The sequence below is a fragment of the Aedes albopictus genome, chromosome 2 (genome assembly GCF_035046485.1).
Source record: "Aedes albopictus strain Foshan chromosome 2, AalbF5, whole genome shotgun sequence".
In the NCBI taxonomy this organism is placed as follows: Eukaryota; Metazoa; Arthropoda; class Insecta; order Diptera; family Culicidae; genus Aedes; species Aedes albopictus.
Genome location: NC_085137.1, coordinates 128,872,350 through 128,895,197, shown reverse-complemented (window position 1 = coordinate 128,895,197; position 22,848 = coordinate 128,872,350). Strand labels below are relative to the sequence as shown.

At 40.0% G+C, this 22,848-nt stretch overlaps 2 protein-coding genes and 1 long non-coding RNA gene across 4 annotated transcripts in view; 1 reads left to right on the top strand and 2 right to left on the bottom strand.

Annotated features, from left to right (window-relative positions):
* Positions 1-22,848, top strand: part of LOC109415477 (homeobox protein aristaless) — a 295,050-nt gene that overhangs the window by 50,021 nt on the left and 222,181 nt on the right. The window lies entirely within an intron of this gene.
* LOC134289062 (uncharacterized) lies at positions 1,422-3,052 on the bottom strand. Its single transcript, XR_009998241.1, has 2 exons — positions 2,493-3,052; positions 1,422-2,417 (listed from the first exon to the last, which is right to left on the bottom strand). It is a non-coding gene; the product is annotated as an uncharacterized LOC134289062 (long non-coding RNA).
* Positions 21,251-22,848, bottom strand: part of LOC134286202 (uncharacterized) — a 40,265-nt gene continuing 38,667 nt past the window's right edge. The window contains exon 2 of the mRNA XM_062847781.1: positions 21,251-21,403. Within this exon, the coding sequence (XP_062703765.1) occupies positions 21,251-21,403 (153 nt within the window). The remainder of the gene's footprint in view (positions 21,404-22,848) is intronic.

Genomic DNA, 22,848 nt, shown 5'->3' with positions numbered 1-22,848 from the left:
AAGAAAAGTAATTTCGGAAGAAAATTTCGTGCTATTTTCTAAAGAAATTCGTTTAGGTTCATCTTATGTAATTCATGTAAAACTGTCTAGAGAAACCTTAAGGAAAATTTCTTCAGGAATCTCTAGAGGAATACCTTAACCCTAAAAGAGATACCTTCATTGCCTCAGTTTCGTCACCTCGCTGAGTGTGTCCCATCAAAGACGAGCTCTGAAAGGCGCCTGCCTGGGGTCCTATGGGTCCAATTTTCTGAAAAAGGTCTCGGTGAAATTTATGTAGAATTTAAAGAAAAAAAAAATGCTTCGAGAAATTTCTAGACGAAGTTCTAGTGAAATTTCTAAGGGAATGTCTGAAGTGACCTCTGAAGAAAATTTCCTATTGAATCTTTTGAAGATTTTTTTGAAAAATCTGTGAAGAAATTCCTGAGGGGAAACACTTGGTGGAATTTCTTAAAAATGGAAGATCTGGTGGAGTACTCAAATGAGTTTTTGAAAGAATTTTAGAATAAACCCCAGGAAGTAGTTTGAGTCATTTGTAACCCAAACCGTACACTATGCCAGCGAGCTGTTTCGAATGTGGTGCAAAAGGAAGGTTGAGGAACTTCTGCAGGAACCCTTAGAGATTTTCAAAAAAAAAATCCCTTGAAGAATTCGGAAATTTTTGGAGGAATCTTTAGAAAAAAAAATCTGAAGATATTCTGGAAATTTCTTATAGAATCCGAGAAAGAAATGGCCATGAAAGGTTATCTAAGAAAGTACTTAGTGAAATTTCTGGAGGAATGTTTGGACAAAAATTTCCAAAAAAAAACCTTAAAACCTTTCTAAAAGGTGCTTTTGAGAAATTCTTGAAAAAAATCACGATTTTTCTGAAAGAATACTTTGAGAAATTTCTGGAGCTATCCTTAGTAGAATTTATGAAAGAATTGCTGAAGGAATTCAAAAAAAAAATATCCGAATGAATCTGCTGAAATAATCCGAAAGAGTTTTTGAAGGAATCTCTTAAGAATTGTCTGACGAAATGCTGGGAGAAATTTCTGAATGAATATCTGCAGCACTTTCTGAAGTAATTCTTGTAATCCCTTGGCTACCCGCATAGTTGTGAACAAAACGCGTACTATCTAGCATGTTGTTCACAACCACTTGCGACTTTTTCTGAACAATATGACATGATATCCACTATCACTACACATGGTAATGTAAGCATGTTGTAGTATACCCCTTGGCAAATTGTAATGGGCCTTTTCACAATATGATGAATAGGCTGTTAAGTTAGGTTACAATAAAAAATCAGCCTTTTTCTCGAACAAAATTTTCGCAAAACAACAAGCCAAATTGTTGTTATATTGTTCATTTTTTGCAGCAATAATTGCAAGTCAAATTGTTATAAAATCGTTCAACCATACATGTGGAAGAAAATTGTAACATCAAATGAAAATGTTCGTTTATTGTGCTGTATGCTTAAATTAACAATATTCCGTATTATTCATGTATCTTTATCTTATAAATAACGATGAACCAATTAAGCTGTAATGGGCAATTAGGCCGTAATGCATGATTATATACTGTGTATTTATACAAAGCAAGCATTGCTCTGAATGAGCTAAACAAGTCGAGTTTGCAAACAATTAATTCAATGTTAGTTTATTGTGATCCTTTTTTTATTTAAATTCATCTGATACAATTTTTGATGCAGACTAATGCTTGTTTTGTATACGCAGTATATATGATCATGCATAGCAGCTTAATTGCCTTATAGTAAAAATTTTTTTTAATGATTTGTCTTAATTGTTTAATAATTAAAAATGATTATAAATTTATTTTATTCTAAATTGGTTTCTAACCATCCGGTGTACCTGTTTCAATTTGTCGATCGTCTCCATTTACCCCACAAACTTCTTCAAAGCGCTAGGATTTTCCAGCACAAACGGGTGGCCCTTCTCCCATACAGCGAACGTTCCTCCCGACTCTGCTTTGCACCTTTCGCTTTCTATCGATCACTCAGGGAATTTGATTCAGCTCCCTGCCAATCTTCTTTCGCCGTCCTGCAAAGAACACCGTCGGACCAAATTTCTGGGGAAAAATTCCTTAAGGTTGTTGACTTTCTGGTCGGCGATCACTTCCGGATTGACCTTGACCAGCAGTCGGGTTTCCTCGTCGTCGTCCGTATAAATAGCACATTAATCGCAACCCCATTCACCAAAAAAAGGGTTTTCGAAGACCTCCTCCAGCGAGTGCTCAGCACCATCTCGAAAGGATCTTTCACCGACACATCCGGCGGCGGGTTCCACAATAATAGTTGATGCAGGGAAGGTAAAGAACATGACGTTTGTCTGCGACGCAGTGCCGTCTACGGTGGTCGACTACTGATTGCCGATGCGGCCGAAGCCGACGACGATGTTCCGGGGGGAAAACGTTTCCGACTGCAAAAAGAAAATATTTGGTTATGTTGAATTTAAACTTGCATAAACCATTTTTAAATTAGGCAAAATACTTACCGCTAGTGGCACTTAAGGATCGCTTCAGATAAATTTCCTGATCTTGGTCCCAATTCAACTTGCAATTTTCTACGAAGCAGATATTGTCTTTAAACCGGATGCTAACAAAATTGCGAGTTGGGTCCGCGGCGAGCAAACAAAACAAGTTTTGGCACCTTCACTGCAGCAGAACGACGAAAAGTGTCAGTACACGATTGTTCACAAAAACTAATGCGCAGCACTCTTTGCCAAATAGTTAAGGAGATGTAATATATAGTGAATTGTGATGGTGTTAGTATGTTGCTCAATTATAAACATCAACCTCATGACATGGGGTAAATTTATATTGCTACTATTTCTCACGAGTTTTTGTCTCCTTATCATATAACAATGTGTAGACATTATGTCACATTGTTACTCTTTGGTATGACTCCAACAAATAGTAATTTATAGTTCAGAGCTATAGGTTCCACATTGTTCAACGTAAAAGCAACAATATGGGGTAGATTAACCTCAACAGTAAGAAGTGATTTACTGTTTGGAGCACATGGCAAATTGTATTTATCTATGCGGGTAATTTCCGAAAGAAAATTTTGAGGAATTTCTGAATAAATTTCTGAAAGATTTGCTAAAAAAAATGCTTGGAGAAATTTTGAAAAAATCCATGGAAGAATATCACGAAAGGATGTTGGGAAAAAGGTAAAAGGGATTTTCCCGAAGCATTTTCCAAAGGATTCCATGGAGGAATTACTGAGGAAATATATGAAGGGTTTTCTGACGGATTTTTTAAAATTCGGAAGTATACGGAGGAATCTTTATAAGACTTTTTGAAGGAAACTCTGGAAGGAATCCTGATGGACTGATGGAATTTTTTACGAAATCCATGGACCTTTTTTTAATAAAGTACTTGGAAATATTTCTGGAGGGAGGCTTGGAGAAAATTCCGAAAAATCCAGGTTACAATTTGATGCTGTACAAACGTTTTTCCAACTATTTAAAGGCAGTCTCCATTTGAACAAAGGCTGAGCACAATAGGTGCAATTCTTTAATCAGCTTCTAAAAATCAAATTTTGGTGATTTTATTCAGCCTTTAGTTGATTTGAGGTTTAACGAAATTATGATATAAGATCTTATATGCGCATAATAAGTAATTAATCAAATATATTTATTGTGTAAAATAAAAAAAAATAATGTAAACTTAAAAAAAAGCTGGCGGATTTCTATTTTCAAAAGAAATGTTTAGGAATGTATGAATTTATTTATGGGAAAGCTGGCAATTGAACTCGGACCTTCAGATTTGTAGCCACTCACCTCAGCATCTAGACCACAAACAATTACAAACAAATACAGATCCTCGAAAACGTAATAATCAAAAACATAAGTTGATCTAAGCCTGTATTGAGTCTGAAGAAGCGATGTCTCTGTGATGGGTTAGTTATTATTTGATTAAAGGTTGAACAACAGATGATTAATTCTGCATGTTGGTGTATATTTTATAGCTGGTTACACAGATAATTAAAATTCTATTCAACTTGCAATTCAGCCATCTATGTATTGTTGGTTAAAGATGTTGAGCAAGCCATACCTCAGACCAATTTTCAGCTGTCATTATTTTCAGCCACTGATACCATTACCCAGTCAATGTTCAGCTAATACTCTTACTTACAGCTTACAATGTTACTTGGGAAATCCCTGGAAAACTTTCTGAAAATCGCTATGGAGAAATTTAGGAAAAAGCTACGGAGGTTTTTCTAAAGGAATCCGAATACATAGGTAGGTTTGGCGAAATCCATGTAAGGCTTTCAAGATGAAGGAATTCCTGGGAGGATATTTGAGAAAATTCCAGAAGGAAGACCAGGAGGGGTATCCGAATTTTCATAGGTTTTTAGAATGAATTCCCGAAAGAATTTCTGAAGCAATCTCTATTTTTCATATTTTTTTATTTGTGAATTTTAACTTAGTCTAATTTTTCACGCAGGTATCTCTAAAGGATTTTATGAAGGAATGCTGTAAGACATTTTTGAATAAATATCTCCAGTACTTTCTGAAGAATTTCCTAGAAAAATTTCTGTTAACTCCCAGGGTGAATTTCAGGAAGGATATTTCTGAAGGCAACGATGGCGTAGCCTTTGAAGAAATCCGTGGAATATAATAAAACAGGATTCCTGGAGAGATTTCAGAAGCATTTTTGGAGCATTTATTAAAAAAAATCCACGGAGGAATAACAGAGAAAATCTGTGAGAAATGCTGTCTAATGAAATCTTTTAGAAATAGAATTTTTTTTTCAACTCTTAACCTTTCAGGAGGCGCGCCATTGAGCAGCTGAAACTGCACCGCGCTCGCGTTATATTAGACGAGCGAGGTTTTTTTTGGGTAGTGTTGTACTTTTTACAACGGCGCGCGTCCTGAAGGGTTAAAATAATTTCTGACGGAAACACTGGAAAATTTTGAAATTGGATGCTTCGAGAAAGTTCTGAAGGAACACCAAGATAAAATACTGAAAGAATATCAGGAGGAGTTTCTGGCCATTCCCTTAAACATTTTCAGAAAGGAAGAAATTCCTAAGTGGCCAATGAAGAATTTTCGAATCCTTTCTAAGTTCGAAGTGCTAGTAAAAAAAATTGGAGAGATGTTTGGACAAATTTTCGAAAAAAAACCTTAGAATTTGGAAAAGCCTGAAATTTCTGAAGTAAAAACAATCTGGAGAATTGTTTGGGAAAACTTTTGAAGAAATACTTGGAAAACTTCTTGAAACTTCTGTGAACTTGAAACTTGTGATAGATTTCTTCGAAAATTTTCTGAAGAAATTAATAACCCCTGAAGAAAATTTCCGAATGAATTTTCGGTAGACTTTGGAAAAAAAATCGGGAGGAAATCCTAGAGAAATTTCTGGAGGAATAGTTGGTGAAATTTCCGAATGTAGACCTGATGGAATGTCATAACGAATTTTAGAAAGATTTCTAAAAAGAACCGCGAAAGTTATTTCTGAAGGAAACCTAAGCGAAATTCTAAGAAAAAAAAATATGGCGAAACTTCTGAAGAAATCTCCGGAAAATTCCTAAAAGAATCCCTGATACATTTCTGAATGAAACCTTTAAAGAATTTAAGAAGCAATCTTTGAATGTTAAAATAAATCTCTCAAGAAATTTCTAAAGAAGTCGCTGTATTAACATGTGAAGACAATTGATTTACGCTCTAACTGGCAACACTGATACCGGTACTGCAAACAAGAAACCAATGATACCACGACGATATCGGCATCGGTAGTAAGTGGATGGCACTCCAAATTTCGCTGACTGGTTATTTTCCACTTTGTTCAAGGGTGAAATTTCTGTTCCCGTATTTGGCAACGTAATTTTTCGGTAAATACCGTTGATCAATTTAGTTCCACATTGAATGGGACGACGCGACTTACCTGATGGCTAGGGCAAGGTGTTACAATCACTATTGGAAGAATACAAAACAAATTGGTTCTGCGCCTTCCGTTGGTTGCGTTGCGTTGTGTTGGACGAGCACGTGTTTCCTTTCCTATTCACACAACAGAACAGTCATCGATGAATGAATGATGTAGAGGTATCAAGTAACTATACATAGGTGACTAATTTTGTTTGAAGAGTTTTTCATCTATTTGGCAAATGGAACCCACTACTGGTGCTGATGAGAAATTGATTGGCTACGCTCTTTTCAAATTGACGTTTTTTTCTTTGTTGGAGTATCGTTTCGGTTTTGTAGGTGATGTCAAACAATACTCCAACAATTGCAGTTAGAGAGTAGAAATGGGTACGAAACAGATAATATGCGTGAAATAGATTGAAACTCAATGCTTATGCAGTTCTAGATTTTAGATTCAGGATGAATTACAGTAAGTTATAATAATTAAGAACAACGAATCATTAGGCAGTTGACGAAATTTGTCACAGATGTTAACACTTCACTGTATAGAAACAATCAGAATCACGCTCACGGCTATTAAAATGCAGAAAATAACCTATCATTTGGCTTCAATTGCAATTTTCGAACAAATCAAATAAGCAAACAATGTTTCATTGCACCCGGCCCATATGCCTTCTTTGCGAAGCATTCAAGCCCCAGGCCCACGCTGGCGCTGCTGCGCTGGTTGTGGATCGGTATCTACCAATAACGTGTGAAAATTGATTAAACAATTTTCGTTCGTGTCGAAGCAGCTGCAGCCGGGAGGGAATACCTCCCCTTTCACCCATCCCGCATCCACAACATCCCACTGAAGTGGATTTCGATCGAACCTGTCACAGGACACGCGGAGACACGGGTGTGCGGAAGTGGCGAGGTGGTGGCGGTGGTAGTGCAGCCAGGTTGATATGTTGCAATAAATATTCCTGATGTACCACCCTTTGTCGCTTGACACGGTACCTCCCACGCCACCACCATGGCCATACCAGCTGTAACGAACTTGCATTGACGAAGAAGGAGTCGATCGACGACCTCGCGTGAAGTGACACAGTGGTCTAGCGTTGACCAATTTCCAACATAAAAATGTTCAAAATCAACCTGGGTGCTGTTTGAGTGGCTTCTCCTTGGAGAACAGACGATCGAGATGTATTTTCTCTATCTAGCTGAAGGGGATTTTTTTTTATTATCGTACAAAGTGGGCCAAAGGGTCTCAGATTTTCATAAAACTTTCGCCTATTTTTCCGGAAAACTCAGGTGGATTTTTTTTTTGTTTTCTCCTGACACTACTTACTTTGAAAATTTATAACTCAAGAACGAAGCATCGTTGAAACAAAGTTTCTTTTAGAAAATTAAAGCAAATTTCCTCAGAAATCGAAAAAAATATGAACTTGAAAAAGTTTTCCACAAAATTTTCCACAGTTGAGAAAATTCGCAAAGAAAAGTCGGAAAAACTATGCCCGAACTCGCGGAAAATTTTCAAAAAAATATTTTTGAGAAGGTAATATAGTCGTTGCTTTAGACGCTTTAGTCGTTGAAATTTTTGGAATGCACTTGTTTTTTTTTCATTACTCTAATTTTGTGAAAAATGACCATGTACGCATATATTATATAGTCATTTTTCACAAAGTTGGCCATAACTCGGGAACGAAAAAAAGTTCTTTCCACAAATTTCAGCGATCAAAGCTTATGAAATTTTCTTCTTAAAAATATTTTTTTGAAAATTTTCATCTTTTTTGAATTTATGAGAAAATTTTCTTTAATTTTCATTAAAAAACTTTGTTTCTACGATTCTTGAGTTATAATTTTTCAAAGAAAAGGCTTTATGGCATATTTGGCCATGTTTCAATAAAATTGGCCATAACTCAGGAACGAAAAAAAGTGCATTCCAAGAATTTCAGCGATTATAGCTTACTAAATTACCTTCCCAAAAATTTTTTTTTGAAAATTTTCACGAGTTCGGGCATAGTTTTTCCGTCTTTTCTTTACGAATTTTCTCAACTGTGGAAAATTTTGCGGAAAACTTTTTCCGGTTCATATTTTTTTTTGATTTCTGAGAAAATGTGCTTTCATTTCCTAAAAAAGCATTGTTTCTACGATACTTCGTTCTTGAGTTATGATTTTTCAAAGTAAGTAGTGTCAGGGGAAAACAATAAATTTCCACCTGAGTTTTCCGGGGAAATAGGCGACCCTGAATTTTTCTCAATTTTTTTTTCGTTCATATATCCATGAGCCCTGCCTGTGGAAAAAGTTTTATCAAAATCTGAGACCCTTCAGCCCAAACCCATACGGTAATCAAAAAATGCCGTGAAGTCAGAAGGATAACATTGCTTAGGATGCGCGCTGAGCACACAACAACAAATACTTCATTAAAGGCAAGAATACATAAGAAAATAAAATGATCAGTTCTGGAGGGCTATATCTTGGCTTCTAGAGCACAGATTGTAACTGCAGCTAAGAAATAACTTGAATGTTTGAATTTCTAATAATTAAAAAGTTATCCAAAAACTGATATTTTTAGAAAAAAATAATCAAAATTTTAAAGTTAAAATAATTCTGAAAAGCGAATGTTTTTGACCATTTATGTTTCCGAAAATTTGTTAATTGTAAAATGTATGTGGCTTCGTGGTCGTGCGGCTAAGGTCACCAAGCCTTTAGTCGCATCGTGCTAAGGAGCGCGGGTTCGATTCCCGCCGCAGATGTCAGGAAAAGTTTTCGGCTGTGCCACTGGGCGTTCCATGCTAGTCCGTTGTCTAGTGTCGTGCTTCCTTCAAAGAGCAAATAGCTCACTGGAAGTATTTAACGTGTCCGTGTCTTTAAAAAAAAAAAAAAGAAAAAAAAAACTTCAGAGATTTTATAATTATTCTTAAATTTTTCGCCAGAAAGGTTTCTCCCGACCTTCAGCAAAAATTTCAGTCTTACAGTATTCAGTTTTCAGTATAGCCCCTCAAAGGTTTAAGCTAGACAAAGCTTGAAGCGTAAATATTTGAAGAAGTGATATGAACATTTTCAAAGCCAACACAACATTATTTTTTGAATGTTTTAAGAAAATCAAAGAATTTCTGCTGATATATATAAACCGATAAATGCATTGAGAAATTACATTTCTTAAGTAAATTTTCATTAATTATATTATTAATTAATAATAACAGTTTATGTATTACTCAACGGGGTGACTTCTCTCGAGACATGATTAGACATTTGTCGATAGAATGCTTTGGCAAAATTCCTTCCATAATTCATTTTAGTAGAATTCGAAAACAATTCTGGTGAAATTTCTGAATTTTGTTTCAAAGCACTTCCAAAGAGGTGTCTGAAGAAAATATTTGCCGAAATGTTATTCAATTGAAAACTATATCGCTGCAATGATTCGGAGCTTAAGAATTTTGGATAGCATACATAGCTTGAAATAGCTGGTCATCTTAAAAATACTCTTGAAAAGCTTCCAACAATCTATAAAAAAATAATAAAACAAAAATTCAAAAATTGTAACAAAACTCATAACGAAATTTTTTTAAAGGATTTTTTTATGAAAAATGGTAGTTTTTAAAAATTTCCCTTAAGAATCCTTTTAATATTTTTTTTAAGAAAATCAAAATGATCTACAAAAATCTTTCAAGTACAAATTTTGGACAGCCTGATCTACAGCTTTAAAAGGTGATGTTTCCAGTAGTAGTTACAGCCTTTTACTGTTGCCCATTTGTAACAGTTTTCTGCTACAGCGGAGAGGAGCATCAACATAAAGTGTGGGAGATTTTCAAGCAGAATTTCAGGAGGAATCTTCGATTAAATTCCAGCGGAACGTATTACGTAATAACTGAAAAAATTGCAGGTTAAATTTTAATCAAAACTTCTGGCCGAAATTCTTTTTTCCTCTAAAAGGAAAGTTCTGAAGTTCGGAATGTTAGCAAAAAAAAATTCTCATGATACTTTTCGAAATAATTCTAGTAGAGCACAGGAAATATATAGGGCCCATATAGCCGAGGAGGTAAACGCACGGGTATTCAGCATGACCATGCTGAGGGTGACGGGTTCGATTCCCGGTCGGTCCAGGATCTTTTCGTAAAGGAAATTTCCTTGACTTCCTTGGGCATAGAGTATCTTCGTGCCTGCCACACGATATACACATGCAAAATTATCATTGGCAGAGGAAGCTCTCAGTTAATAACTGTGGAAGTGCTCATAGAAAACTAAGCTGAGAAGCAGGCTTTGTCCCAATGAGGACGTTACGCCAAGAAGAGAGAGAGAGAGGAAATATATCTTAACAATCACTGAACGTTTAAATAGCATTTGGGAAATGTGATAGTCAACTTTTTCTTCGCGAATAATTTTTGAAAAATGGAATAAAATCTTCAAGGACAGACTTGTTAGAGTTCCAAAATGGCCGCCACAATGGCCGACTTTGGGACCTACTCACGATTTCGAGGGCACAAATCTCTTAATCAACAAAACCAGCGCACCTGATCTTCTTATTTTAAGCTTATTACAAGTGAGCAAGAACAGAATAATGAAATGCACTGTTGTTTGAAGCTCGCTTCTTGAGATTTGTGCGTCTGAAGTTCTGATGCACTGTTGAAGCGGGATTTCAAGACGTTTGTCCATAAAGTATTTCTGAATAATTTGCTGTAGAACTTCTTGCAAGGGTTGCAGATGAAACGCAGAAATTCTTGTTGAAAATACATTAATGGAAGAAATTTTAGATAATATCTCAAACTTATATGGTACCTGAAATTATTTCCAAAAATTTGAAAAATCTGCGAATTTTATTTTCATTTTTTTTTTGCAAACAACGCACAATAGGTCCAGAGCGGCATTTAAGAAAACAAAATGTTTGTGCCTAAACTATTTGTTTTAGATACAATCCCGATCAAAAGTTTATATTTTTTTTTGGTGGATATCTCTATCAATTTTGAAGCCCTAGGTTTCATTCGAAAGATAATAAGTCAAAGGTACTTTGAACATGATTTAGGTGAAATTAAAAAAAAAATCTACCAAGTTAACCTAAAGTTGCAGTATTTCCAAAAGATAAATTTGAACCTACGGCAGTGTTGCTGGAAGTTGGGTTGACTAAATGTTAAGATAAGAGCTGTAACATAACCTTATTCCTGTCAGCTTTCACCTACTTTGTACCGAAATTAGTACAACATGAAAAAGTAACGTTTTGATATCTTCGTCATCTTTCATTCAATTTCAATTCTGTAAGAGTTACGGCAGGTTGTACAGAAGTTAATACACTGAAGTTTTTTTACGACGGTAATGGTACCGCGTAAAAAAACCGCGTTATTTCAAAAACCGTCGTAAAAAAACCGCGTTATTTCAAAAATCAAGTCACGTTAGATGTAATCCTGACTATTATGCGCGTGTTTTTGAAAAAACACGGTTTTTTTTACGACGGGTTTTGAAATAACGCGGTTTTTTTACGCGGTACCGCGTAAAAAAAAACTGCGTAAAAAACTTCAGTGTACTAGCATTGTAATATAATTACTTCTACAACCAAAACCTGCACTGTCGTAACTCTTATACTGCCGTTCTGCGCATAATTGTCCCATGTTCTTTGAGATGGGACAATTATGTATAGGGCAGCAGTACATGACGTGTGTGTTGCTTGGGTCTCCTGGTAACTTGAAGCGAGCTTCTTCAGAAAGCTTGGAGAGCTTCTTCTGGAAGCTTGGAAGCTACCCCTGGAAGCTTGAATAGATTCCCCTTGAAAGGATGAAAAGCTTTTGCTTGGAAGCATAGAAAGCTGCTCCTTGGATGCTTAGAGTGCTTCTCTTTGGAAGGTTGAAGAGGTTTTGCTTGGAAGCTTGAAAAGCTTCTCCATGGAGGCTTAGAAAGCTTCTCCTTGGAAGCTTGGAATGCTTCTTCTTGAAATCTTAGAATGCTTCTCCTGGAAGCTTGGAAAGTTTCTTCTTCGAAGTTTGGAAAACTTCTCCTTGCATGTTTGAAATGTTTCTCCTTTTAAGCGGTCTTCTCACTTTACCGGGCCGGGACCGTGCCGGGCCCCGGCCGTGCCCCGGTCATCGATTTCTTTCTAACGATATCTATGGCGTGCTTCTCATTAGCCCGGCCGGGGCCTGACCGAGCCCCGGCACGGTGTGATGTGAAACACGCCATAGTAATCGCATGTAAGAAACCGATGACCGGGGCACGGCCGGGCCCGGCACGGTCCCGGCCCGGTGTAATGGGAATAGCCCTTTAATCTTAGAAAGCTTCATCTTGGATGCTAGGAAAACTTCTCTTTAGAAGCTTGAAAATCTTGTCCCTGAAGTTTGAAAAGCATCTCCATGGAAGTTTGGAAAGCTTCTCCTTGGAAGGTGGAAAAGCTTTCGCTTGGAAGCTTGAAATGCTGACCCTTGGAAATTTCTTCTTGGAAACTTGGAAATCTTCTTCCGGAAGTTTGGAAAGCATCTCTTTGGATGCTTAGAAAGCTTTTGCTTGGAAGTTTGAAATGCTGTTCCTTGCAATTCTCCATGGATGCTTGGAAAACTTCTCCTTGGAGGCTTGGAAAGCTCCTTGGAAGTTTGGAAAGCTTCTCCTTGGAAACTTGAAATATTTCTCCTTGGAAGCTTAGAAAGCTACTTCTTGGAAGCTTGGAATGCTTCTTCTTAGAGTCTTAGGAGGAGAAGCCTCCTGGAAGCTTGAAAAGTTTTTTCATCGAAATTTGAAAAGCTTCTCTGGATGCTTGAAATGCTTCTGCTTGGAATCTTAGAAAGCTTCATCTTTTAAGCTAAGAAAACTTCTCCTTGGAAGCTTGGAAATCTTCTCTCTGAAGTTTTAAAAGCATCTCCATGGAAGTTTGGAAAGCTTCTCTTTAGAAGGTTGAAAAGCTTTTGCTTGGAAGTTTGAAATGCTGCTCCTTGGAAAGATTTTCCTTGGGAGGTTGAAAAGCTTCTCCTTGGATGTTAGGGATGCTTCTTCTTGGAAGCTTGGAAAGATTCTCCTAGGTAAGCTTCTCTTTGGAGGATCGGAAAGCTTCTCCTTGGAAGCTTAAAATATTTCTTCTTGGAAGCTTAGGAAGCTTCTCCTTAAATAGAAGCTTCCCGAGCAAAGACGGATAACTAAATGATATCACTTTGATAATAAACTATGCTATCGGTATTATCATCTTGTTGTTTTTGTTATCATCTTTTCCAAATGATGACAATCAGATGATAACAAATTTAGTTATCAATAATTTTGGTCTATCACGATAAAATAAAAATACTAAATAACAACAAAATATGTTATCAGTTTCAAACGCACATTTCAAAGCTTTCCCAGAACTGAGGGTCTGGCAGACCTCGAATCTAAAAATAGATTCCGCTTTCCATCTTCAATGCGACTGCAGTACGAAAGCGTAGCCTTCAACCACTCTCCCTCTTACTGAGTCCCGTTGGTATAGGGGCTATCGACTGCGACCGATAATCACTCGAGACCCACTGGGAGAAATAGTTGAAAGCATGGGTTATAGTTATAAGAAACTTTTTTCAACTGCTAACCATGTCGGTAAAGTAGATTTTTACTATTTTCGTCGATAAAATAGCTCAGAATGATAACTAAATGATAACAAAATCTGTTATCAATCAGCTGTATTTTTTCATGTTGATAACTAAATGTAATTTTGAATAAAATATTGTATAACACAATTAGTTATCATCTTGATCTCAATGATAACTTAACTTTTTATCATTTTGGTGTTCGTAGAGTAAATTTGAGCTATCATTTTTGTTATGTTGGCTCTTAATTCAACCTAAATGATAACAAACTCAATTATCAAACGAATGATAACCAGGTAACAGAATTTGTTATCATTTTGTTATTCGTCTTTGCTCGGGTTGGAATGCTTCTCCTTGGAATCTTAGTAAGCTTCACCTTGGAAGCTAAGAAAACTTCTCCTTGGAAACTTGGAAATCTTCTCTCTGAAGTTTGGAAAGCATCTCCATGGAAGTTTGGAAAGCTTCTGCTTGGATGTTTAGAAAGCTTCTCCTTGGAAGCTTGGAAAGATTCACCTTGGGAAGCTTCTCTTTGGAGGCTCGGAAAGCTTCTCCTTGGAAGTCTGGAAAGCACACAAACTTCTTGGAAGTTTGAAATGCTGCTCCTTGGAAAGATTTTCCTTGTGAGGTTGAAAAGCTTCTCTTTGGATGTTTAGAAAGCTTCTTCCTGGAATCTTGGAAAGATTCTCCTTGGGAAGCTTCTCTTCGGAGGCTCGGAAAGCTTCTCCTTGGAAGTTTGGAAAGCTTTTCCTTGGAAGCTTGAAATGTTTCTTCTTGGAAGCTTAGGAAGCTTCTCCTTAAATAGAAGCTTGGCATGCTTCTCCTTGGAATCAGAGAAAGCTTCATCTTGGAAGCTAAGAAAACTTCTCCTTGGAAATTTGGAAATCTTCTCTCTGCAGTTTGGAAAGCATTTCCATGGAAGTTTGGAAAGCTTCTATTTAGAAGGTTGAAAAGCTTTTGCTTTGAAGCTTGAAATGCTGCTTCTTGGAATTCTTCTCCATGGGAGGTTGAAAAGCTTCTCCTTGGGTGTTGAGGAAGCTTCTTCTTGGAAGTAGATTTGTTAAAGACGTCAAGTTTGTATCTCATCGTTTTTTAGAGTTGCAACTGCTTTTCCATGAAACAAAGTCGTATTTTCCAAATTCGATGAAAAGCTTCAAACAAAAAAAGAATCCTCAGTTTTTTTCTACCATACATAGAACAGGATACGACCTTTTCAATACAACCAAGAGATTGGAACTCAATTTGCTCCTTAAAAAAAGTAAATTTGCTAAGAAATAAGAAAATATATTTTCAACTATGAGAGAAAGAACATAAGCTATTTGGAAAAAAAAATATGCGTCGGGCGAATTAAAAGTTATTGTAAGAAAACTGAATTTCAGGGATCACCTTAATATAATTCTTTAAAAAAATCATAACTTAGGAACCATAAGAAATGTAAGTATGGTTTTTTCGGTAAATTTGCTCCAAATAGGTTTTACTATAACTTTGTAGAACATTTTATATGCGTATATAAAATTATTGAAGAGCAGATATAAAACTGAACCAAGTCCCCGACCAAGCCCCACCATGCGACACATCAAACTGTGGCGATTTTTGTAACCTTCAGCATGGTTGAAAAATTTTGTAAGGATATTAACACAGGAGACCGGAATTTCTACGATGTCGGTCCAAAATTCAAGATGGCGGTCTTAAATCCAAAATGGCGGCTCCAAATTCAAGATGGCGGCTGTATAATGGAGTTTTAAGCCCTAAACCATGCAAATTGGGTATATTTTGTATGGGGAAGATGTTTAGAATCCAATAATGGCGACCATAATATCCAAGATGGCGGTCTAAAATCCAAGATGGTGCCTCCAATTCAAGATGGCGGCTGTTCAATGGAGTTTTAGGCACTAAAACCATGTAACATGGGTATATTTTGTATGGGGAAGATGTATGGAGACCATAAATGGCGATCTGAGTATCCAAGATGGTGGTCTAAAATTCAAGATGGCGGCTCCAAATTCAATATGGCAGCTGTATAACGGAGTTTAAGGCCCTTAACCATGCAATAAGGGTATCTTTTGTATGGGTAGATGTCCGGTGTCCAAAAATGGCGACCTGAACATTCAATATGACGTTCTAAAATTCAAGATGGCGGCTCCAAATTCAAAATGGCGGTTGTTTACTGGAGTTTTTGGCTCTAAAACCATGCAATAAGAGTATATTTTGTATGGGCAAGATGTTTGGAGTCCAAAAATGGTGACCTGAATATCCAAGATGGCGGATCCAAATTCAAGATGGTGGTTGTAAAGTGGAGTTTTTGACTCTAAAATCATGCAATATGGTTATAATTTGTTTAGGGAAGGTGTCCGGAGTCCAAAAATGGCAACCTGAATATCTAAGATAGCAGTCTAAACTTCAAAATGGCGCCTTCAAATCATGATGGAAGCTGTTTAATGGAGTTTAAGGCCCTAAAACTATAAAAAATGGGTATATTTGGTATAAGGAAGATATCTGGAGTCCAAAAATGGCGAACACAATTTCCAAGAGGGCGATCTAAAATCCAAAATGGCGGCTCCAAATTCAAGACGGTGGCTGTTTAAAGCAGTTTTAGACCCTAACTGCATGTAATATGGGTATATTTGATATAGGGATGATGTCTGGAGTCAAAAATGGCGACCGCACTATGCAAAATGGAGGCCCAAACACCAAGATGACGGCTCCAAATTCAAGATGGTGGCTGGTTAATGGCGTTTTAAGCTCTAAATCCGTGTCATATGGACTTATTTGATATAGGGACGAATTGTGGACTACAAAAAATGGTGATCAGATGGTGGCTGTTCAATGGAGTTCTAGGCTCTAAAACCATGCAATATGGGTATACCTGGTATGGGGAAGAAGTGTGGAGTCCAAAAGTAGAGACCAGAATATTCAAGATGGCGGACTTAAATCTAAAATTGCGGCTCAAAGTTCAAGATAGCGGCTTTTTTGAGGCTCAAACATCAAAGCCACATAAACGATATGATTTCTGGTGCCATGTAATGGATTTTTGTTTAACGTATGAAAGTGCGATATTCATCAACATGTCACTTGAGTTTTGTTGAAATGTGTTTACGAAGGCACGAGAAAGGCGGCCTCACCGCTAGGTGGATTAATTAGGGTTTTTTTTATTTCATTTCGAGTCCTGAGTATCAGCACAAAATTTAAGCACGATCGGTTGCGTCTACACTTTGCGTATTGCAATTGAAATTTGTATGGAACTTCGTATGGGAAAACATACTTTTTTGCATTTTTATCATAAGTTGAAAAAGTTTGTCTGAAACTTTTTAACCGATGATGTGAAATAATAGCGTAGGATGTTCTGAAAAACTTTGTCGACGACCACAAAGCGATCAGATGCTTGTAAATAAAGTTATACTCAACAAACCGCATACATGTGTTTAAGTTTTAACACGTAAAGGAAATACTTGCAATGCCTCACTGTTAAAAATGCTCATCCCCACCGTGCTGGGGCTATCAGTTTAGGTGTACACGGTGTATATGGAAGAAGTATTAAAAAATATATGTATCGCTAATTTACCCACCAAATACATGTTAAGGGCATATTGTATCATTTGGTGCTATGAGCGAAATGTACTATCGTTGAATTGAATAATAAAGCTGCTCGCTTTCATGATTAAGAAGTTTGATCTGAGTGAGAGCAACTTTATTATGTTTTTGCTTCTGTGGAGCCATCTCTATTCAGTATTATCCAGTGTTGGCGGTTCCACTGCTTGACCGTCAACAACTAAAGTTCTTCCTGATTATTGCAAAAACATGGGCATTGGTTAGACTGGTGCCGTGCACTATTGACATTTGCTTAAAACTTCCGCATGTCGTTCCTTTACGTGCTTTTCTGCATCTCAGCAATCACATTCTCGTCGAACTGTTCTATCTTTCTGTAGAGCTGCACGCGCTTTTCGACCTCATCCAACTCCATGTTGGACCACTGTGCCACATTCGCGCAATTACCCGAACTGTAGCACGCTGTTGATCAAACCCAACTGACTACGACCGACCAGATCAATTGTTATTCATTCAAGGGTAGGTTGCGCGCATATTCAACTTGATTTTTTAAATTTTCACTCCTAATGCAATTATAGAGCCCCGCCGTCGCCGTTTTCCTTACTACCTACCCGCGATAAATACCTTTTTCGGGGGTGAAAACTATCTGGGCACATCGAACAAACGCCGCCACGTTTGTTCAGCAAGAACTTCACACCCCATTGAGTCGATTCGGTTGATTCGGTGTTCGGTGTTTGGCGTTCGCGTTCGGTTGGTGTCAGAAGAATGCGAAAATGTGCTATGTGCAGAAAAGAGGTGCGAGTTTTTCCAACCCACCGCCGCCGTCGCGAATTTAAATTTAAATACATACTGATCTCTGATAGGGGGGCGGTGGTGGGCGAATGGGGTTGAGGGTCCGCGAGGATGCGAGGGCAACTCCGCATCGAGCGTGTTGTTTCCGTAATCGAATTGATTGATTTTTGCTACGGGGGTTTAATTTAATTTGGTGTGCAGTACTGAGTCTCTCAAGCTCTGGGTAAAACGATTTTCCCTTCATCCATGGATGGCTATTTGTTTGGAAGTGGTCGATTGGAACTCTCGACGTTTGGTACCGCCGATTTGTAAATGTTATAAAATGGAACGACCTCCACCGTTGCGCCGTCCCGGATTGCACCACGATGATTGATAGTTTGAGTTCGGGGCGCTGCGCTGCGGCAACGGCGGTGGCTGAGCACGAAACTCGAATACACAAAAACACCCGCACTTCCCGTTATTGACAGATGTAGACAGGAGTGACGATTGTTATAATTTTTGTTAAATTGTCGACGGCAATCGGGGAATTGAGAGTGCCCCTGGTGGAACCATGATGGGAAAACGTTACGGCGCGAACAAAACGGAATGGACGAATAGGCGAGTGAATGAATGGAATCGGAATGGAATGACATGGATGGAGAGAAGCAGAACATAATTTGCCAATATATTGATAGAGTTAATGGCGTGTGTAATTGTGTTCCATTCTAGGAATTGAATGACACACATTAGCATTAATTTCGTTTCATTTGTTGTTGCATAGCCATCGATGACAACTGTTGTTCGAGGCAAGGCGACCGGGAACGGTGCAATAGGAAGGCCTTGGGGACACTGGATGGCGTGTACCAATCAGGGCTCATAGATGATCAGTTTTACTAAAAGATGAGGGCGTTATATCAAAATTGGTACTAATTTCTTTGTGTTCTACAGGGTTCGGATACAATTATCGGTTTAAAATCTGTGATCTGTGTCGTTCTTCCCAGCATTTCCGTCCTCTGTTGCACTGACGTAGTCGCTTCCCCCGTTGTCCTGGTATCCTGTGCTTACACGCCATTCAGGTGCCCATCGATGTGTGCCTACACCTTTCAATTACCTCACGTCCGTCCGTCAAGAGGCTTCCATCTTTATCCTTGCCTGATATTTCGGCTCGCGGCACGAAGCCGTAGCGGGATGCATTAAGCTTCTGACCGAACTTCCGTTTTTCTTGGAACCTGCACAGCAGTTCCATTTCCTCGCCCTCTGCTTCTTCCAGGTAGCCTTTTTTTTTCTCCCGAAAGAGGCCGGTCTGCTGTTCCTGTTTCTGTTTATAACGTTCCACGTTATGCCGGTTCCTTGCTGCAGCATTACCGCATTACCGCCCTCGCTGTGTTCTCCTCCTCCAAAATCGTTGTGCACTCCTCGTCGAACCATTCGTTCCGTCAACTCTGTTCCACGTACCTGATGGTGCTCTCGGCTACGTCGTTGACGACTGGTTTTTACTGTACTCCAGCTGCAGTCCTCTAGAGGGGCCAAATCGAGCTCACCTTCGTCTGGCAACGCGGCCTCGAGATTCTGCGCGTATGCTGAGGCGACATCCGATTGTTTTAGTCGCTCTAGGTTGTACCGTGGCGGTCGCCGGTACCGTACATTGTTGATGTCGGAGAGTTTTGGGCGCAGTTTTACCATCACCAGATAGTGGTCGGAGTCGATGTTGGCGCCACGATAGGTCCTGACGTCGATAATGTTGGAGAAGTGTCGTCGTTCAATCCGAACGTGGTCGATTTGAGATTCCGTTTGCTGTGGTGACCTCCAAGTGTAATGATAAGGGAGGCTGTGTTGGAAAAAGGTGCTACGTATGGCCATATTTTTGGAGGCGGTGAAACCAATGAGTCGTAGGCCGTTTTCGTTCGTCTGCTGGTGGGCGCTGAACTTATCAATCATCGGTCTGAATTCCTCCTCCTGGCCTACCTGAGCGTTTAAATGTCCTATGATGATCTTGACGTCGTGGCTTGGGCAGCGGTCGTACTCGCGTTCGAGCTGCGCGTAAAATGCGTCCTTGTCATCATCAGTGCTTCCGGAGTGTGGGCTGTGCACGTTTATTATGCTGAAGCTGAAGAATCGGCCCTTGGTCCTCAACCTGCACCTTCTTTCTTAGATAGGCCACCAACCGATCACGCGCCTCTGCATATCACCCATCACGATAAAAGCTGTTCCCAGCTCGCGTGTGTTGCCGCACCTCTGGTATTACCTCTAAAACGTTCGCACCATGGATCCTGTCCAACACACCTCCTGCAGCGCTACGATGCCGAACCCGTGGTCCTTCAGTAGATCGGCGAGTATGCGGGTGCTCCCAATGAAGTTGAGAGGTCGGCAGTCCCACTTCCACGTACCGAGTTTCCAATCGCAAGTTCTTTTTGTTCGCTGCTGTGGTCTCGGTTCATATTGTTCTGTCGCTGATTTTTCGTTACATTTGTTTTTTTTACGGCTGGCTCGTACGGCCTGACATCAACCACCTACTTTCCGAAAGACCATAGTGCACAATTGAGCTTGGAGTTCTTCCTTGGCATTCGGACGTTGATCAACCGCCCCTAACATGGGGATCATACGCTGTTGTGAGCCGCTCCTCCTGGAGAACAGATACTCAGGTTTGCAGAAGCAACCCTCCCCCTTCCCTGTCAGTCTATGACCAAAGTTCCCACCGAAGTTGGTTACCCGATCTTCCCTAAGGTTGCTCGCAGCCCACGTGGAGGTAGGGATAGGAGTTGCTGGGCAGAGGCTAGTGATCTCAATGGGATCTGTATTACGCGAATTACCTAGCCTGGACCGCCGGCATATCAACGGGTACAGCGAGTTCTGGAGCTCCTTGCACTTTTTACGTAGTTTATCGGTGTAGGTACGATAGATCCTCTTGTTGTTCATCGTGACGCCCAAGTACCTACCTCGTTCAGCCAGTCGATTGACCGGCCGTTGGTGCGGGTGAAACAGTCCAGTCCGGTGGAGGAAGAAGCTTCGGAGAAGATCGATATGCCTGAACACGATAGCTTGGGTCTTGGCTTAGTTTACCTTGTTGAAGGTCAAGGTAAACTAAGCCAAGATCCAAGCTATCGTGTTCAGGCATATCGATCTTCTCCGAAGCAGTACGAATAGATAATAGACGGATAGATAATTGACGTAGTGACACCTCGTTGCAGCCAGGAACGGCAGTCCTGTGTCGTACGGCCGTTTGCCATTATTGCACTATCGTCTGCATACAGTGCCAAGGAACAGTCGCCCGGAAACTGTGGGATGTTCAACGTGTCCGAGAGATTGTAGGTACAGGATCGGACCGAGCAGCCTGCCTGCGGGAACGCCTGCTGGAACGAACAGCTTGGGCTCCGGACGATGCCCTGCTAGGGATATTTGGACAGTTTTGTTGGTATTGTCTTACCATCCTCGGCATGTAGCTGGGGAACTCCACCTATACCAAATTGTGGATTAAGCCGTCGTACCAGACCAACGTCTAGCACTAACATAGCCATGTTTTTAAAAACGGCCGTGTTTTGGTGGACCTGCCTCGTCTTCGATAGCCTATCCATCGAAAGGGGCGTCATCGTTGTCGTCGTGTTGGTTGTGCGCCTCGACCAGCTTGGTGGCGATGGCGTATGCCTTCTCCGACGGACCACCGACTTCGTCCTTCAGTGGAGGAATTGTTTCTGGCCGATTCTTCAAGACTTTGGCCACCTACCAGAAGAGCATGGAATGGTCATCTAGTCACCTGATGTTGTCAGAGATCTTTTGTTTCTCGCCTCGTCCATCCGGTTCGTAAATTGTTGAGGAGGGAAAGTTCCTGACTTTGGACGACATTTCGTTGTTGGATGATCTGGTGGGTATGGTCGTCAATGGGGGCGAATTGACGTGTTATCGGTACCCAGCGGATGTAGGTATCCTCGGTCGTACGAATAGCTTGCTCGAGCGCGTCCAGATCTCGTTCGATAGCCGCACCGGATGGTAGTTGGTAGTTTAAAGTTCACCACGTGGCCGAAAGCCACCCAGTCAACCCAGTGGTAGTTTCGTCTCTTTGCTGGTGGGATTGATGCTAGATCTCATTCAAGCTCACATGTTAACGGTAGGTGATCCGAGCTCAGAAGTATTCGATTTCGAAACGGCAAGATCTGATAGAAACACATCCAGCATCGAAGCTATTCTCGCCGGGGAGACGAACGTTCTGCACCGACACAAGTGCCTGTGTCGAGATGATCTGCAAGAAGTCTACTGTTCTTGTTACTTAGGTCGTCTCGTTACAGGGTCATCACGAAGTTCTGGTATCTGGTGGTTTATTAGACTCTGCAGATCTACCGTGAACAGATCCGATGTCCCGATGCTATCCACACATTGCCGGGGTGCATAATCGGCAAAGATTGTTATGCCCCCGCGAAAGGTGATAATTTGAACACCGATGGCTTCGATAACTCTCGTGCATGGAGTCTTTTCTGCGGATCTCCAGAAATTCTGCGTGCATGCCCTCATGTTTGTTCGCACATTTTGGGTCCGTTGCTTCCTACATCGAGTCGCACGACTGTGTTGTGTGCCGTCTGGCGCACTTGTCACACTGCGGATGTATGTGGCAGTTTTTGGTTCCGCGTCCGTAGGCGAGGAAATTGCTACACTAGGTCACCTGGCGTTTCTTGCGCGGAATTTGTCCCACCGGACGATGATCTGGAGCAAGTCCGTTCCTTTCGGGAAGTGAATTTGCTTTCTCTCCAGCTCATTTCTAAGCGCGACAACATTATTTGTGTTGACGAAGATCCGGGGACCTTCTTGGGTTTGGGGGTTTGGATGCTATCCAGGTGGAGAACGATGGTGATTTGTCGCTGGTTGATGCAGTGCCTCTTCCTCGTCTACCATTCCGAAAAGGTGGACAAGTGCAGGAGAGAAGTCTCTAGGACGAAAAATCGCGATTAAAGGCTCTTGCTTGATAGAAAAGCCAAACTTACGTCTACACTGCATGGGTATCAAACGCTTAGCATCCAGCCTTTACCGTTCCTCTAGGGATTCTTTCTTCCGAGAATTCCACCACATCACATACATATTTTGCCTGAGGTTCTCCTAGAATTTCTTTTGGAACTCTATCAGGTGGGATCATAACAAGGATTCTGCTAGGAATTTCTTCTGTGTTTTTCCAGCAG